Genomic DNA, 19,731 nt, shown 5'->3' with positions numbered 1-19,731 from the left:
CCCAACTAGAGGCCGCTGTAAAACGTGAACACATTATTGTAACTTCAATCCCCAAGTTGTCAGAAATCCTACGTCTTCTGACAAAAAAGGGTCCAAGCGTTATCTCAATTTTAGTTGAATTAATTAAGTAACCAGAGATACCACCAAACAGATTGAGCAAGCTTACTAAACTGTAGCTGGAATACCGGATTGAGAGCTAGTTGCAGAGAGGAGAATGTAATTCACTGAGAAATGCTATTTAATGTGTGTTTGGTATAATAACCATATATTACAGCATGTAATCTAATGTTTATGGCAAAAGGTTTGATGGCTAAAGAAAAGGATGTCTCGGCTCTCCGTGAAGGGTGAAAAGTCACTCCCCCAGGATTCAGGAGAGTCAGGGAAACACAGAGGTGTTGGGCACTTTTCTCTGTGATGTACACTTCAGAGTGAAAGCTATTATTTTTGATACCCTACAGGGGATTTCCAATACCAATTCAAAGGGTAAAAATTATAAAACAATTATATGTTTTTAGATTAGTATTAATAGAAATAAAGTGGAAGGACTCCTAACTGTCTTGTCCCTACAAGGTCAAGACAATGGCAATTGGTTCCTAAGCATTTTTGCCCAGGGGCTCTTATAAGTGTTCCATCCATTCAATGAACCTGTCTCAAACATGACTTATTGTGCAGGATTTCTAGTAGGTATGATCATTCTAAATGGTCAAAGGGCTTCCAGTATAACATCAAGAGTCAAGTTTGCTAAACTTGATGAAAATGTGATATTAAAGAGATTCCTAAGCAGCTAGCTGAATCCATTAGCCAGTGGTTTTGCTTTTTTTTTTAATCTTTGTTGAAGAGATCCATCTGTATGACCCTAACTTCCAGATTCCTGCCTTTCTTATTTAAAGAAAAACCAAAACACTTCATGAGGGAATCCATTATGCCCTGGGGTCTTGCCACTCTTAAATTCATTTAATTGCTTTTCACATTTCCCTGAAAGACAATATTTGGACACAGACACAATTTTCATAATTTTGGCTCTGTACGCCACCACAGTGGATCTGAAATTATACAACTGAAATGCAATTGAAGTGCAGACTTTCAGCTTTTATTCAAGGGGTTGAGCAAAAATATCATATGAAACGTTTAGGAATTGCAACCATTTTCATACACAGTCCCCTTATTTCAGGCGCTCAAATGTAATTGGACAAATTGACACAATAATAAATAAAATGTTCGTTTTCAACACTTTGTCGAGAATCCTTTGCAGGCAATGACTGCTTGATGTCTGGAACACATGGACATCACCAACGCTGGGCTTCCTCCTTTGTGATGATTTGCCAGGCCTTTACTGCAGCTGTCTTCAGTTGTTGTTTGTTCGTGGGTCTTTCTGTCAAGTTTTGTCTTCAGCAAGTGAAATGCATGCTCGATCAGGTTGAGATCAGGTGATTGACTCGGCCTTTGCAGAATATTCCACTTCTTTTGCCAGTATGTTTTGGGTCATTGTTCATCTGTGAAGTGGTGCACAGTCCAATCAACTTTGCTGAATTCAATAAACACTAGTGACCCAGTACCATTGGAAGCCATGCATGCCCATGCCATCACACTGCCTCCACCATGTTTTACAGATGATGTGGTAAACTTCGGATCATGAGCCGTTTCAAGCCTTCTCCATACTTTTTTCTTCAACATTCTGGTACAGGTTGATCTTAGTTTCATCTGTCCAAAGAATGCTGTTCCAGAACTAGACTGGCTTTTTTAGATGTTTTTTGGCAATGTCTAATCTGGCCTTTCTATTCTTGAGGCTTATGAATGGTTTGCACCTTGTGGTGAACCATCTGTATTTGCTCTTGTGAAGTCTTCTCTTTATGGTAGTCTTGGATAATGAGATGCCTACCTCCAGGAGAATGATCTTCACATGGCTGGATGATGTGAAGGGGTTTTTCTTTACCATGGAAATAATCATACGATCATTCACCACCATTGTCTCCCGTGATGTCCAGGCCTTTTTGTGTTGCAGAGCTCACCAGTGTGTTCTTTTTTCTCAGAATGTACCAGACTGTTGATTGGCACACTGCTAATGTTCCTGCTATCTCTCTGATGGATTTATTTTTTGTAGCCTAAGGATGGCCTCCTCTGACCGCACGCTCACAGCAACAGCTTCCAAATGTGAATGCCACATCTGGAATCAACTCCAGACCTTTTACTTGCTTAATTGATGAAGAAATAACAAAGCTTTTGAGTCAATTGTCCAATTACTTTTGATCCCTTGAAAAAGAGGAGGCTACATATTAAAGAGCTGTAATTCCTAAACCCTTTCTCCAATTTGGATATGAATACCCTCAAATTAAAGCTGAGAGACTGTACTTCAAGCCCATTACTGTACTTCAAGCCCATTACATATTTTGGTAAAGAGACAAAATAACAAAACATGTGTCAGTGTTCAATAATTTCCAGACCTAACTGTACAAGTAAGATGTATCTCTTATCTAGCCTCTGATTCCAGATTTCCTAGTCATTCCTTATCTGTGGTCTATGATGCAAACATTCAATGAATTAAAGGCAGGAAAACTATAATTTCAAAGGTTTCACCTTTCAGATGCTCTGCACCTGTATACAAAGGTGGACAAAAAAATTTGTACAAAATCAGGACTAATTCATTTGAGCATCAAGAATAAACAGGGCTTGAGTGGAAAATATTAGATTTTATATATTTTCTTTGTTACATGCAGCTTTTCAATCACTTCCCCAGAAATGTTGTGCTTCGCAGAAAAGGTTGCATTTTCTATTAAACCAGTTAAGGCCTGACGCGTGTTTTTATCATTCACTTCATGACATATCTGTAGGGGTAACCCAATCTTGACATACAGGCTGGTTGAAAATAGTCCTATTTATTTCAATTCTTTTGGTTGAACGCCTATGGTTTTGACTTTGACAGACACGTACGGAGGTAGCCTACAGTCGAGTTATGTATCTCTTCTTGGCGTTTCTCAGCTTCCCCTGGGTTCACCGCTGTTGCTGCAATCCAGTGCTATGAAATGATTTGCATACGTCACACCATGTGAATAACAATGCCAAAAAAAGATATTCACAGATAAGTAAGAAAGACAGAAATGTAAAAAGGAGAAGAGATCCATCAGAGACTCTTCAAGTGTATCACAGCTGCTGTCTCAACTGATCCAAATAAGGCAATAACCTAGTTGATCGCCGCTGATTGCGAATGACTGTGAAGATTATTGGTTTCTAAAACAACACTTCAGGGCAAGCGGCCTCTTAAGCCTGAGATGAATACGACTGGGATGGAAAGGGAACAACACGGCTCACACAATTCTACACACATTTTGATCCAGTTAGACAAATCCATTTTTAATCCTTGCTTAAGTAAACAGTTTTACCCACAGAATTACTCTTTTATGGTCTTATTCTGCATAGGCCAACTGTACATTTTTAATCAAGTCAGTACCTAGTTACTTCCTAATTTAACATACTGGAAGCCTAGGCTTATTTTGTCATCTCATGACTTCTAAGTATCATTGCAGCAATGGTTGATTTGAGTACATGGCTATTTCTGTCTGACTCACAGGGAACAAGTTCAGCCTGAGCTCAAGATTGGACTCCAATGCATTGGTAATCTGACAGACAATTAATACAACAGTACCAATGGCCATAAACTGAATCACAATGGAGGTGTGAGTCACTGTGTGTGGGTGTGTGTGTGTGTGTGTGTTGCTATGGCCAAGGTTGATGTCGTTTTCCATGAGTGGTAGTGTAGTATTTGAATGAACAAGGTGTGTTTGTTTAGAGGGGGAGTGGGTGGGGTGTCTCACGGCAGACAAGCTGTCTGCAGCCCACAGAGACTTTCCACTGCATGTCTATATGTCTGGGCCTGTTGGAGCTGTCACACTCAGCCACAGTGAATGTCTGACAGGGAGCAGGAAACCCCCACATCCTACTCAACACACATAATTAGCTAGTCACTGCTTCAGAGATGGATCTCTATATAAATGGGGAAACTATGTACACCATGTGCCGTAAATGCTGAACGGCCAATTCAGTATGGAGCGAAAATGCCCAGTTAAAGCTGGGAATCAGCATTTTAACCCTGTTAACTTAATTTCTGGAATTCAGAGCAAAGAAACTAACTCCATAATGTGTCACTGTCCAAACACTTTTGAAGATAAGTGTATCAGTGTATTTGCAGAAGGTATATACAGTAAGTACATATACAAACAGTATATTCATCAGATATTCATCAGAACAACAAGAGATCAAACATTCAGACAGTGGGACTCCTAATGCTGGGTGCCGGTTGACAAACATCCGATTCAATTATGATTAAACTGTCCAGATCCCTGTAGAGGTGGCATCAAATTGTACAACAAACACAGAGAACAGGAATCTATCTGTGATCTCCTTCCAAGCAAAGATAGGTTTCATATGTCAACGTAGTCAAACAGTGGTGTGCAGTAACAAGTGGGGGTTGACAAAATACTTTTGAGGCAGGAACATGATTAATAACTGAAATAGCTCTACATGTAAACACCCACACTTTCCCTTCAATACTGTATCTTATTTGTTTATCTAATTGTAAATATTGTGTACTAAACATGAGCCAACTGACAAAGAATAAACAAAGCTAGAAAATGATTCTCCATATCGGCAACGCAAAATCCAATGACAGAAGTGATGCATACAAGAGTTAGTCTGGTCTGGTCTCATAATTAGAAAGATTATTACCTCAGCTTTTTGTAAAGTCATAACAGCATAGACATACTGATTCCCAAATGGGCCCAATCAAACATCACAATGATAGAATGTCAAACTGTCTACCATGGCAGCTTTACTGTTCAAATGAATGGCAAATCCCCCCATGATCCTATGAATTAAAAAGGAAAACTTTGCAAAGGAAAAGTATTTTCCCACCCTCTGACTTATAGCTGAATGTAACTCATTCTGATGCCTATTAGTCTCAAAATACGGAAAACCAATGAATAAAAAACACAACTGATTCGCCACCAGACTTGTAAATGGGAAATACATTATATGCTGCTAGTTGAATACAGATCACTGGCATTTTATTTTTTATCAACAGAACGGTTGAGAAAATACTGAATGATGGCAAGGATGAAAACGCTATATACCTAACTCAACCATGACGTGACAGTAAATAGCATTAAATATTAAATGATGGCGAATGGCACTGAGAGATGAAGATGGCAGAGGAATCCACTCAAAACCAGATAGGTCTTAGAGCCTAGAGCTAGCTACACAAAGACATTTTATGAATTAATAGGTGCAGTGCTAAAAAGTACCCAGCATCCTGTCATCAATCTACAGGTAAGGTGGCAAGGTTTGGGTTGAAAACTCTGCGGCAACGCTGGATGCTTTATGGGTTGTGTCTTCAGGGTCATCCACATCTATACAGGGAGCGAAGCATTTGCATTGATAGTTGCTACTGAAAGATATCATCTCAAGTGCTTCACATTGTTCTCTTTGATACTCATAAAAAGAACTGAGATCTCTCTTCTGTGGAAGAAGCAAGTACAGCAAAATATATGAAAGTGAAAGAGTTACATAAGTTCCCATTGTAAGTGCAATAACTGCAAGTCCTTTGAACTTGACATGGTGAAGCCTATTCAAACTTCGTCTCTTAATAAAATCATTGTAGTAGATTGCTAGCCTCCAGCATTGGAAATTGAAAGCAGTCTTGAAACAACTGGTAGCCCAAATGTGAAGACACTGAATTTCATATGAAACACAACACTAACACATGAACGCATATGATCACTCCAAAACACACACACGCACATGGAAAAAAAACAATAATACACACACACACACACACACAGACAGGCACACGTTTTGTCTTCTCTTTTATTCTCTTTCCAGCGGGTCTGCAGAGCATATATAAACACCAGCACCTGGCATTATGTTTCTGTACCTTGCAGTAAAAAAAAAAAGAGAAGAGCCTCACATAAATACAAAAAACATATACAGTATGCCCACACCACCACTACTGCTAGACCATTGTCAGGGCAACTCTGTCCGGGGTCATGGGTCCCGCTTTGACCGAGATCCACAAGTCCTCGCTGTTGGGACTCCTCTTCTTTTTCTTCTTCTCCGACTTGGCCATGGCCGAGCCGGGGCTTCCTCTGCAGCAACAGGCCCGGTTGGTTTGGCGACAGCAGCAGCAGTGGCAGCACACCACCAGGGAGGTGAGGAGCACCACCATGGGCAGGGCTAACAGCACCACCAGACACACCGTGTTGTAGACCCCTTGGTCATGTTTGGCGGTGGCCACTCTCCACAAATCACAGAAAAAATTCAAGATTTCTTCCTTCATGGTTCACCGAAAGTGTGTCAGTGACATTTCCTCTCGAGGGTCATCTGTCTGGCAATGAGCCGAACCGCGGTAGTGAACAAGGGGTTGTCACCCACTGGATGTTTGTGGCGGTTTCTCTTGAAGTGTTGGTTTCAGTTTGCTTGTGAACTTATAACATTGAAGATGCAGCTGATATAATACGGGCATACCAGTCATAACAAGCATTTGATGAAGGAAGGATTAGAAGAGTCTAGAAAAATCTTTGATGCACGGATGATCTCTATATCCTCCCCATATTCGTTAATGGCCTCATCTGGAGGTTTTAAGACCAAAGAGTTGCTTATGAAAGTTGGAAGACCAATGATAAATTGTTTATGAGAGAGGTGGGTTTTCCTTTGAAATTCTTCAGTTTCTGTGATGATTCGGATCTTCCTTTGCTGTGTTTGGAAAGTCTGTGGAGTTCGCCTGTTGTCGCAGTTTGTTTCCTCTATCGGGATTCGGGATACCACCTCACGTCCTCTGGAGTCGCCTTTCTATTTTAATCCACTCTCCCCTGACTCTGGGAAAAGTGATGGAATGAGGACATTTTCTGTGGAGAGAAATAGAGAAGGTGAGCACAATGAATCCCGGTCCCTCTGGTGCCTCTTGGCTCCCTTCCCCTTTTCCCTCTCCTGCTCAAGTATCTTATTCAGCTTTACTCTCATTAAAGTTGGAGGAGTAAGTCACGGCTCTGGCTGCCTGAGTGCCCCATGGAGGGAAATCGACTGGTTCTGGATTCATTTAAATGTACCTGTTAATGGAGCCCGGGGGGGATGGACGATGATGGACAGGACTTATCCATAATGGTTTTGACTTTAACACTGACTGATTGTAGCAGCCTACGTGACAGACAACTGAAAATGAAATATTCAATCACTGTGTATTTCAGTTTGTCCAAGTCAGTTTGTTTCACGTAGGTTTGTTTGTCTGACCAAACACTGGTTTCTGGGACCCAATAGATGGAATCCATCAGTTTCTTGGACTAATCAGATGGTTAGATCGTTTTGTTTGACAATGTAGATCGGTGATCAAATCTGAGGCCTTTGCACAGAAGAAAGGATGGCCCATAGACATGGAGGGAAAGCCTTCCACAGCACCTTTAAATAACAGTTGCTTTTATGTGCTCCCAGGAGATCAAAAGTCAGCCATATCTAGTTCATAGGTTTATGGTGCCGCAGGTGCCTCTGTTCGCCAAGGTTTTCCTTCCCCTTTGATAGCCTGCTCCACTTTGTAAGCCAAATAACTGCAGCTAATTAACAAATAGGTAGTTCATTATGCTTGTGTCTCACAGCCAATATGCGAAACATGTTTACCCGAAGTCAGCGCCACTTCCTTCCTGTTACGACCCGACAGGAAACAGCAGGCTGCAGATACCTCGTGGTGTTAGGGTGGGGAGACTACACCTAGTTGGAGTTTGTCTACATAATTGAACTGCTAAATATTTTGAACAAATAAAGTGAATTTTAGCTTTCTGTAGGTCTCCAATCGTGATTTACTACTCATTTGTGAAATAGTGAAGGGGGGCGACAATGCTCACACATTAGGATATATAGTTTCTAACTAGAAGTACCAACATACCTATGAGTCATTAGATTCAGCCATGTGTGCAAATGCCTTTCCATGGCCAAATGTAACAACGGTCAAGGTCTTGTGTGCTATACAACAAATTAATGTGAAGAATCAGATTCAAACTGAAATTCAATTTTTATTATCAAGGGGAAAAGAAGATATTCTACACCATAACATTGCACAGAGCAAAACATGTGACTATCACTCTGGCCAGTCCTTGGAATGAAAGCAAAACAACAAGAATGTAACAATTTCATTGTCTTAGCCTAAGATTAGTAATAAACAGGAAGTAACTTTTTGTGACAACACAAAGCCAGGATGGGGCAGAAACTGTTATGACTGCAACAGCAAGCAATCGCTTCAGGGAGCTTGGAAACCTACTCTTCTTAACCTAAAAGCCTGAATGACAGAAGGCAAAACAGGAATCTTTAATGAGTAGCCCAGGGCAGTAATTTGTTGCAAAACACTTCTGACTTGTTAACCCAGACTCTGTTTTGAAATTCTAATCTTAAGATTATTATAAGTCAATCAACAGTGCTTTACACAGATGAGAACGGTTGGGAACATGATTAAATCTCTTTGAAGTATAAGTGAGCACATTGTCTCAATGTAATACAGTTAAAGCAGAAATTTAACTTTTGAGCCAGGAATAGAGAAATAGGCTGAACAGTGGAGCCAAAGCATAACAAGATGTGATTTGAAATCAAATGACAGAAATAAAAAGATATGGTTAAAGACCTGAGGTGAACCTTGTTTCAAGCATTACTTCTGACACTTTAGGTGTCATTGCCAGAGTTTGCAAAAGTACATAGCCCAAGGCTTTATTTTAGATAAGGTTTACATAAGTGAAAAAAGACATGGTAAAAATTGGCACTGTAGTGACTGAACAGCAATTCTATATACATTACCATACCTTTTGAATGGAGGGAGGGGACTTTTCAAAAAACAGGCTTGCAGAATGCTTATTTCACTATGTCCATTGACTGTTTGTCACTTATACTCAGCCCAGTAACATCAATAGCTCTTTCATAAATTTTTCAGCAGACTTTTGAAAGTTACAACTTACCAGTAAACGCGATAGAAATCCAGTCTGGATCTAAGCTCCTTTTCCCACTTGTCTATCTCCTCTGTAATGTTTCTTGGCACTTTCTGTTGATATCCTAAGCTCAGTATAGCCCCACGTACCTGGTCTGTGTTGAATGGTGATCTTTCGGCCTCACTCCCTATCCCTCCTCTCTCTCTCTCTTTCTCCCTGTGTGTCACTCTCCGAGGGCAGTGTCACTTCTCCCTGCCCTGCCCACCTAGTTTAAGAAAGAGCCTTCTGTCTGTGCTCGCGCTCCCTTGCCTGACGCGCTGCATTCTTGTGGTAAGTTTATACACACAAGTTCCCAGTGATGTCAGAGAGCGAGAGTGGAGCAAGAGAGAGACAGAAAGACAGAAGCATCGCGCTGCTCAGAATTCATTCGATTTCTCTGCAGTTTGTAACTTGATGTTTCCAAGTTCGCACTCTGAAGTTCTGCTGATTTTACAATGTTACAGAGCACAGTACAACAACATTGAAGCCTCATTTTAATGAAAGGTGGTATGAAACCTAAAAATAACGAAAACAGTCTTTTCAGCCCCAGCTTACTGATTTTAATTGGAAAGAGGAAATTAAAATGTGTGTTGTGTGGGGCATTTTTGCAGGCATGCGTGTGTTATCAGGTTGGGGACAGTGTAGGGAATCAGGTGAAACAGAGAGCGGCTCACCCTGTTTGTGCTGCGTAGAATGCTTTGAGAGGTCATGTGACCTTGGTCTAGAGGAGAAGAGAGAGAAAGAGATATGAGGTACAGAAGGAAATCAATTACTTACTGAAAAGTATTTTAAACGAAACAGGTGGTCGGACTGACACCGTGAACAGACTCTCGTTGGAAATGTGTCATTGTGTTTCATTTTGTCAACCACTTACTGATCCTGAAGCATGCTAGTTGTGGCCATAATGAGTATCTGTAAGATGAAGGCAATCTTTATTCTCTTCTCCTGGCTTTGTTTTGTTAATTGGATTTTTAGGGGACAAGCTACATCAAGTTTTTTGTCGGCAACATACTGTCATAATTTACATTGAGGAGTGTTGAATGTATACACAGAAATTAATCAAATCAAAACAATTGTAAACATGATTTGGATGTGTTGCTTGAAAAAAAAATATATATATAATGAAATCCCAATAGTTACAGTTGGAAGTCAGCCATTTGGGCATCTCCCTAAAAAAATGCCAAAAAGCACAGATGATGTTACGTTTCGATTGTCAATTAAAAGCAGGTAAAACATGCCAATGGATAACATAATATTTTATATGGAATACAATAGCAGTTAAACAATGTTTGGTAAGAGAATGGCTATTTCTGTAGGAAGAAGACAAAGAACACACTGATCTATGTTTTAGTTATTGAAATTCTAGTAACCTTAGCCCCAGAAAAGATCATTTTCCATGTCCAAGGTATGCATATTCATTCTTTATCATTCTTTGCCAATTCAACCCCTTTTAGTAGACCTAGATTACATGGTTGCAGAACATTTTATTTTAGACTCACCTGTTAGTCAGTGTCAGAAGTAACTCAAAGGCCACCCTGGAATTTTGGTAATTTAAAAAAATCTTCTGCAAATGTAAAGTTTCAGAGAATTTAATATGTATTTAGAAGGACATGTTTTAATATGCAAAGAAAGGAAAAGAAACATATGATACATAAGATTATGTAGTAGCTATTGGCAAGGCTTACTCGTGTATATAACTAAATACTCTGCAAACCATTTTGCATAATTTTTTTGCAAATAGTGATGGCGTTATCTTACTAGCCTGCCTTATACTCATCAAATTATAAATTGCATGTAACTTAATTGTTAGATGCATGGAATTAATTGGAATTATTATAAAACAACTTTTTAAAATAATGACAAGTTGCTGGAAATGAAAGCTCATAGTGTGGAGAGTGAAGAGTTCTAAGTATTATAAGTCGGCTAGACATCAAGGCGTGGAGATAGTTGTATTTAGCAACTCCAAAGTCACTGTTCAAAAGCTGTACTTTATGGGCGGATAAATCAACCCAGAATGTCTCCTAATTTCCTCTTCGGAAACTGTATTGTCAACCAAGAGCTTTGCTCAGCAAAAAATATTCTCGCAATCAAGTGGCTCTAATTTTGGATCTTGGCTAGACATTGCACTGCACATTGGCATTAGATGGCCGTAGAATATGCTGAAGAGTTCATTAGCTTGTGCACTAATGAACAGTAAATTAAGATTACGGCTGTCTTGGAATCTGACAGGTAGCCAAAACTAGGCTAGGTTGTTCCTTTGCTAAGCGGCCCCAAACCAAAGCAGATCATGAGTCACTCCTGTAAAATGTTTCAGACCAGTGCTATGAAAACAAGAGGAGGGACCTAAGGAGCACACAAAGTAGATCTGATAGAGATTACGCTATATATGGAAGTACCTCCTTGTGCTCTTTAGTAATGGCATTGTAAAAAAAAATTGTTATGAGCTATGATGTAAACAGAGGCCTGTTTAGGAACTTTCCAATCCACTTCTAGACTCTCTGGCCTGTTCCAATATAGAGCATGTCTTAATATGAACTTCATTCAACTGTGTTCAGGATTACAGACAATGTTAATGTGATTATGGATATTACATTATATACTTACAACTGTAAGTAGCCAATCTTAGGCAAAATGCCAAATCATTTATTTGACAACATAGTGTAAGTCTACATCATTATACACTCATAAAAACATTCCAAAATGATTCTGGTGCTGGTTGCAAGTTTTACATGGAACCTAAAAGGGGTTTATCTGAACTGAAAAAGGTTCTACCTGGAAAACAAAAATGGGTTTCCTGTGGAACCCTCTTGGAATCCCAAAATTTTGTTTTTGTTTTTGAGTAACATTATACAATTTGTAATTAATAGAATTAAGTACAAAGCAAACATGGAATGTATAAAAACTTTTGAATTGTACATACGGCTTATTGAGACAAGATTTGCTGCAATATTTTTAGAATGTTCATGGGGAAAGCAACAAGAGTCATGAACTTCTGCAATCATGAGATTATAAAGAACTCTGGGAAGATACTTCCTGTTTCTGTCTGTTCTTGGAACTGTGTTAAATGTTGCTAGGTTTCCCAATGTGATCTGTAAACAGCAAAGAAGAAACTGATATAAAAGTACAATCTACATTTAGTTTGTTCTTCATCAGAAACAGATAAAGAGGTCCGCAAAAAGAATATTTTATAATAGTATACATTTTGTTTGGTGTCACTTAGATGTGTCCTTGTTTTCGCAAGAAAGGCAATTTTTTTGTCCAGTAAAATGGCATCATATTGATCAGAAATACAGTGTAGACATTTTTTATGTTGTAAATAAATATTGCAGCTGCAAACGGCTGATATGTAACGGAATACATAGGCGCACTGATGCACATTATCAGCAACCATCACTCCTGTGTTCCAATGTCACGTTGTGTTTGCTAATCCATGTGATCATTACAAAACCCTTTTGTAACTATGTTAGCACAGCTGAAAACTGTGTGTATGATTAAGAAAGCTATAAAACTGGCCTTCTTTAGAGTAGTTGAGTATCTAGAGCTTTAACGATTGTGAGTTTGGTTACAGGCTGAAAATGGCCAGAAACAAATGAAAGTCATCAATCTATTCTTGTTCTGAGAAATGAAGGATATTTCATGTGAGATTTGGCCAAGAAACTCAAGATCTTGTATCGAGTTATGTACCACTCCCTTCACAAACCAGCGCAAACTGTCTCTAACCAGAAAAGAAAGAGAAGTGGGAGGCCTGGTGCACAATGACAAATACATAAGAGTGACTAGTTTGAGAAACAGTTGCCTCCATAGTACCCACAAAACAGAAGTCTCAACGTCAACAGTGAAGAGGCGACTCTGGGATGCTGGCCTTTATTTCCAGTGTTCCTCTGAGCAGTGTCAGTGTTCTTTTGCCCATCTTAATCTTTTCTTTTTATTGGCCAGTATGAGATGTGGGTTTTTCTTTGCAACTCTGCCTAGAAGGCCAGCATCCCAGAGTTGCCTCTTCACTGTTAACGTTGAGACTGGAGTTTTGTGGGTACTGTAGTCATTTACAACATTAAGAACGTCTACACTGTATTTTTGATCAGTTTGATGTTATTTTAATTGACAAGAAATTCACTTTTCTTTCGAAAACAAGGACATTTCTATGTGACCCCAAACATTTGAACGGTAGTGTATTTCAGTATGCACTGTAAAAATAAACACCAAAACAAGTGGCAACTGAACTGCCACCAACCTAAAGGATACGACATCTTAACTTTGCTTGAACACCTGATTCTGAGATATTTTAACACCACTTGGAAATTAAACGTTTTGAAAAGCCTGAATCACTATTTGTCTGTTTTGAGCTCTTTTTACTACAGAATTAGATTAATTATTCCGAAGTGTTCTAATGTTTGACATTTTGTTATTTATTTGGTCATTTGGAAGGTTCATCCACTAATTTTGTTAAGTAAAAAAAAAATAACAACAGTAACAGGAGATCCCACAAGCCATATGGGAAGGGCCTGTCTTACAGTGGTTATCAAAAGTATTCAACCCCTTGGACTTTTTCACCTTTTATCATTTTACAAAATGACATGAAAATTTATAAAAATAGAGTTTTTGCCACAGATCAACACAAGAAAAGTCAACAGGAAAATGAAAATCTGTAAATTGTTCTAAACTAATTACAAATATAAAACAGAATGCATAAGTATTCACACCCATTGCTATGACACACCTAAATGTTCTGTGGTGCAACCAAATGTATTTATAAATCACATAATTAGTTGAATGAAGTCAATCTGTGTGAAATCAAGGTGTTTCACAGATTTTGTGCCACTGATCAACACAAAAGAAGCCCATTACATGAAAAGATTAAGAGACCACTGCACCTTTTTCTTTCCTTTCCAAAAAAGTTGAAAAGGAAAGTTTTGAGAGAGAAACAGAAGCATTCAATTTGCAGTGATCTCTTAATTTTAACCCTTCTGTTCCTCACTCAAATCCTTCCATTTAGACTTTTTTGGAAAGCAAAGTAAAAGGTGCAGTGGTCTCTTAATTTTTTCCGGAGCTATATATTTATATATAGATAGATACTACATACTCTTTGTAAATATACGTGATCGTAACAGACCATAATGTAGCTAGTTCTTAGTAAAGGTAGCTAATTCTTTAGTCGCGAGTCTATCATTAAAACGGCATGTGTTCACTAGTCTAACCGGACTGTTCAGGGACGACAAGTCAGTACTCAGGGACGACAAGTCAGTGTCAAGTGTTCCTGGGCCTACCCAGACTGCTTATAAACCCAGTACTCCGGGACGACAAGTCAGTACTCAGAGACGGCAAGTCAGTGTCAAGTGTTCCTGGGCCTACCCAGACTGCTTATAAACCCAGTACTCAGTGACGACAAGTCAGTGTCAAGTGTTCCTGGGCCTACCCAGACTGCTTATAAACCCTGTACTCAGGGACAACAAGTCAGTGTCAAGTGTTCCTGGGCCTACCCAGACTGCTTATAAACCCTGTACTCAGGGACGGCAAGTTTGTGTCAACTGTTTCTAGGCCTACCCAGAATGCTTATAAACCCAGTACTCAGGGATGACAAGTCTGTGTCAACTGTTCCTGGGCCTACCCAGACTGCTTATAAACCCTGTACTCAGGGACGGCAAGACTGGTCACTTTGACTTCCGTATGTGTGTACACGTATGTAAGGTATCATAAGCATAGGTTGTTTATCAGGAAGCGTACATTCAAATGGCATGTGTCCCTGGGGCAAAACGCAGGACTCAGGGATGACTAGTCAATATTATGCATTTCTGGGGCTAAACCAGACTGTTTAGAAATCTAGGAGTCAGGGATGACTAAGTGTGGTTGCTTAGATTTACTTATATCAGACGCTCCTCATCATCGAATGCACTTCCACACTTTCTCAACAGACATTTCTCATTACACTACACCAGCATTGCATATCTGGGAACAGCAATATTTGGTATATATTTGATATACTTTTCACACATATTCGCATTTGAATTGAGGTCTGGGTTTAAACTGGGCCGATCCAGGACATTGTTTTTTATTTTTAGCCATTCCAGTTTGGCTTTGGCTGTTTCATTGTCCTGCTGGAAGATGAATCTTCTCTCAGTCAAAGGCTTCATAAGGTTTTCTTCCAGGATATTTCTGTTGCCATCTACCATATCGTCACATGCATTCCAGGTCCTGATGCCGAGAAGCATCTCTATAGCATGATGCTGCCACAAAGCTGTGAGTGAACACAGAGTACAGGAAATGACAAAGCACAAATTGAAAATCAACCCTGACCACCTGGGGGTGGCCTGATATGAGGTCACCCCCTTCGGAGGGAGTGTTCAGTCCCAGACTCCCGACCATTAATAGTGCCAAATCGGCATTCTCACACAATGAGATGCCAACACCAGCAAAGAAGTGAATTGGACACACTTTTTGGTTTCATGGAACAACCAAGCATATCTCCCAGCAGTCTCTGCAGCTGTATAGCAATTTTTCAGCATTAGAGGGCTCATTGTCAGACCAGGTTGCTGCGCAATTTGAAAAAGGCTTTTTTTCTTATGTTGTCCTCCATGATGAAACAACGATTTAAATGATGGACTGCATATTACAAATAAAGGAAAATACATACATACGTATACACCGATCAGCCATTACATTATGACCACTGAGGTGAAGTGAATAACACTGATAGTTTCGTTATCATGGCACCTGTCAGTGGGTGGGATGTATTAGGCACCAAGTGAACATTCTGTCCTCAAAGTTGATGTGTTAGAAGCAGGAAAAATTGGCAAGTGTAAGGATCTGAGCTACTTTGACAAGGGCCAAATTGTGATGGCTAGACAACTGGGTCAGAGCATCTCCAAAACTGCAGCCCTTGTGAGGTGTTCCCGGTCTGCAGTGGTCAGTACCTATCACAAGTGGTCCAAGGAAGGAAAAGCGGTGAACCGGTGTCAAGGTCATGGGTGACCAAGGCTCACTGAGGCACGTGGGGAGTGAAGGCTGGCCCTTGTGGTCCGATCCAACAGACAAGCTTCTGTAGCTCAAGTTGCTGAAAATTTTAATGCTGGTACTGATAGAAAGGTGTCAGTTTGTTGCATATTGGTCTGCGTAACGCCTACAATGGGCACATGAGCACCAGAACTGGACCACGAAGCAATAGAAGAAGATGGCCTGGTCTGATTAATCACATTTTCTTTTTGCATCATGTAGATGGATGGGTGTGTGTATGTTGCTTACCTGGAAAACACATGGCAACAAGATGCAATATGCTTTGGGCAATGTTCTGCTGGGAAACCAGGGGTCCTGCCATTCATGTGGATGTTACTTTGACACATACCACCTACCTGAGCATTGTTAGAGACCATGTGCAACCTTTCATGGCAACAGTATTCCCTGATGGTTTTGGCCTCTTTCCGCAGGCTAATGAGCCCTGCCACAACGCAAAAATGGTTCAGGAATGGTTTGAGGAACACAACAATGGCCTCCATATTCCCCAAATCTTAATCCAATCGAGCATCTTTGGGATGTGCTGGACAAACAAGCCAGATACTACAGTACACCTTCAGAGGTCTAGTGGAGTCCACGCTTCGAACAGGTCTGGGCTGTTTTGGCGGCAAAAGGGGGACCTACACAATATTAGGCAGGTGGTCATAATGTTATGGCTGATCGGTGTGTGTGTATATATATACACACACACATATATACATTTCTACATGTTAGTTGGTTAGTTTACAGCTATTTTCAAACACATACCAAATCACTGTAGTATTTGCCTTTTGCCTTTAAAATGTTCCTAGATATTTTAAATTTGATATTACTTAAAAAATAGTTGTATTATTGTTTGAACCCCCATCTGTCCACTGACATTTCCAAGTGACTGTCATTAATCACTGTCTTAAATTAAAGGAGTACTCAGCTTTCATTACATCCATCTCATTGATGATCTGAAAAATATTGAAGAATATTGTGTTTTTTTCCACAACAACTTTCAGGCAGCTGTGGAGTCGCAACCCCTCTTCTCTAAAAGTACAGATACATTGTAGAGATTTTCCCATCTGATGGGCTGACCTCATGTTCATTCCTGCCCTAAAAAATGCCATGAGCAATGAGCTAACTTAAAATAAGACAAAAATAACAAATATTAGCTCTAGTTCTGAGCTCCTTCAAAGTCCAGAGAGACATGCTACACAGCAAGAGTTAGATTATGATTCAATCAGCAATGTAAAAGGGAATTAAAGGAACAGTAACAGAGGTCAACCACGGTGTCTTTTTTATCATTGTGAAATAACATTATGTACTGTAAGGCAACTACAGTAGATAATGTACCAGCTACGGAAAGAGCAATCCAAATGAAATGTGGATGTGTCATGAATGTTTCCATTGCCATGTTCTGGGCTGAGACAGTCAACTTCTCTTATATTCCCTCATACCAAAAATCACCCTGTTCCCTTTATAGTGCACTACTATTGAACCAAAAAGCACCCTGTTCCCTTTAAAGTGCACTACATTTGAACTAAAAAGCACCCTGTTCCCTTTATAGTGCACTACATTTGAACTAAAAAGCACCCTGTTCCCTTTATAGTGCACTACTATTGAACTAAAAAGCACCCTGTTCCCTTTATAGTGCACTACATTTGAACTAAAAAGCACCCTGTTCCCTTTATAGTGCACTACTATTAAACTAAAAAGCACCCTGTTCCCATTATAGTGCACTACATTTGGCCTGATCCCTAGCGGGGAGAAGGGGCCCATTCGGGATGCCCCTCTTGTTTACCTCTTCCATAGACAGAGAACAGATCCAGAGCCTGGAGGCACAACCATGAAGTAGGCCTTAGACTTCACATTCAAGGGGACCAGGAAGTGCTTGCTTGGACTCTTTCCAGAGGGCTAGAGAGAGAGAGTGAGAGGGCCCAATCATAAATCAGCATAAAAGTCTCCAGGATGAAACACAGCTTATTTTGGAGCTGTAGAGACAAAGTATTAACAACACTCGCCCAGTCCACAGCCTTAAGAGGCCCTTTTGTGATTGTGCATCCTGTTACATGTTAATAAAATGGCACAAAGGAGAAAGGTTCAGCCAGAGCCATTGGTGGGAGGAGGAAAGGGTTTGTGGAGATGATGCCTGGGGGCATTATTTCCAACATGGTCGGGAAGTTCACAAAAGATTGCACTTTACAGAGTAGTTTTCTACTACCTCCTGGCAATTTCGACTCAAACACAAACACACTCTGTTTCATATCATCTCCCCACATAGCATGTGATGGGACCCAAATCTGATCAGAATATTTAGAGAGACGAAATGTTGCAGGTATTCATAATTCAGTCATAGTCCTTGTCATGGACTGTTTAACAATGCGTGCTATCTTATAATTATTTCATCATAACATAACAGCCTATTTTGACTACAGCATAACGATGTGATTCCATCAAGCTCACATGGTTTGCCTATGTAATGGCCATTCACTATTGATGGCGCCTCAGTCATTTCCAATAAGATGCAGAATTCTGATGGTAACTTTGGAAACAACCAAAGATTTCACGGAATCCTGGTTGACGGACTCACAGAAACATTAAATGAGCAAAAATACCTAAAACCGGAATATCTGAGAATCTGGGAATTGTAAGACATTTAAAATTCCCGTAATATGGTGTAATCACCAGTTCTCCATTTTAACTTTCAGGACATGGTCCTGGCTGGCCTTAAGAGGGCAAAATATGCTTTCATAGTTGTCGCTGACCTAAGCTGACACATGGTATCAAACATGTTCTTCAGCAGCCTACACAGTAACTGCCTGTATCATGGTCCATAGTTACTTATTTAAGACGAAGGCCTTTCCTTTCCTCCCTCTAATGTGCAGACATTGCAACATCCACAAATCCCCAGCTGTCACAACAAATGATCATCTACACTGCGCCTTATTGTGCAAGTAGCGACTCTGTTTCAAAGCAATACAGTACATTGTGATACTAAAAAAGGGAAACGCGACTGTATACAATATTCTAAACTCAATCACTAGTTACTGTTATTCCTTTTTAATACAGTCATATGTCATATGGGTTGGTGTAAAACGGTATGTCCCCGCGTAACACAATGTGTCCTGCAACACACCCTCCCGTCAAATGTTTATGACTACAACAACATGTGATCGGTACCATTAATGACATCACCATCGTTCCCACTTGCCTTCACAAGTCAGTCCAGACCACTGAACAAACGGTGCCCTAAAAGAAGAGAAAAAGAAACAGCATTCATTGCAACCAGAAATAATCTTACCTCTTATTTGCCTTCCTCCAATGGAGTCGTCACTAGTCTTCTCCCTGCACTGCAAACATTCATGTCGAGTGGCCCCTGAGGCTTACTAAATATTAGACAAGTCAGAAGTATCAATGTTGTGCATCAATCTGTTCCCGGTCCCTCAGATTTTCAATTAAGCCGTCGTGTTTACAGCACTATTACCCAGTCCAACAGGGAGCAGCACCGCCTCCTAGTCACTTGTCAGCCCCAATTTACTTCCAGGGTTCAGTGAGTTGCAAAGCCAATGCAGGCCGCCCAGCCAGGCTAGGGTTTGGGGCTGGTTTTACAGTGCTGTCTTTCATCACATTCATCCCAGTGATCTTTGAAATGACTGGAGGGCTGGAAGAGGGGCAAAGGACCTCAGGACCCATTAATGTTTGGCATTCCTACACAGTGTTAGACAATACTGCAATTAAGAACATGTTATTAACGGCACAGTGAAGAATACCA

At 40.2% G+C, this 19,731-nt stretch overlaps 1 protein-coding gene across 3 annotated transcripts; it reads right to left on the bottom strand.

The window, feature by feature from the left end:
• Positions 1 to 3,729: 3,729 nt before the first annotated feature.
• Positions 3,730 to 19,423, bottom strand: LOC105022681 (uncharacterized protein KIAA0040-like). 3 transcript variants are annotated; one of them, XM_034291473.1, is made up of 4 exons: positions 19,261 to 19,423; positions 17,761 to 17,873; positions 9,662 to 9,708; positions 3,730 to 6,893 (listed from the first exon to the last, which is right to left on the bottom strand). In XM_034291473.1, exon 4 carries the CDS (start codon positions 6,323 to 6,325, stop codon positions 6,002 to 6,004), a length of 324 nt encoding a protein of 107 aa, XP_034147364.1. In that variant the 5' UTR covers positions 6,326 to 6,893; positions 9,662 to 9,708; positions 17,761 to 17,873; positions 19,261 to 19,423; the 3' UTR covers positions 3,730 to 6,001. The 3 variants fall into 3 exon arrangements, with proteins under 3 accessions (XP_034147364.1, XP_010889629.1, XP_010889628.1); XM_010891327.3 differs by lacking the exons at positions 9,662 to 9,708; positions 17,761 to 17,873; positions 19,261 to 19,423 and adding an exon at positions 9,098 to 9,314; XM_010891326.3 differs by lacking the exons at positions 9,662 to 9,708; positions 17,761 to 17,873; positions 19,261 to 19,423 and adding an exon at positions 8,979 to 9,308.
• Positions 19,424 to 19,731: the final 308 nt, after the last annotated feature.

This window comes from Esox lucius, chromosome 3 (assembly GCF_011004845.1).
Source record: "Esox lucius isolate fEsoLuc1 chromosome 3, fEsoLuc1.pri, whole genome shotgun sequence".
NCBI classification, from domain to species: Eukaryota; Metazoa; Chordata; class Actinopteri; order Esociformes; family Esocidae; genus Esox; species Esox lucius.
Note: the sequence above shows the minus strand (reverse complement) of the source record. Positions and strands in the feature narration are given on the sequence as shown.

Bases quoted from the DNA above. Each gene is read 5' to 3' on its own strand.
- LOC105022681 (XM_034291473.1), bottom strand. From the start codon at position 6,325: ATGAAGGAAGAAATCTTGAATTTTTTCTGTGATTTGTGGAGAGTGGCC.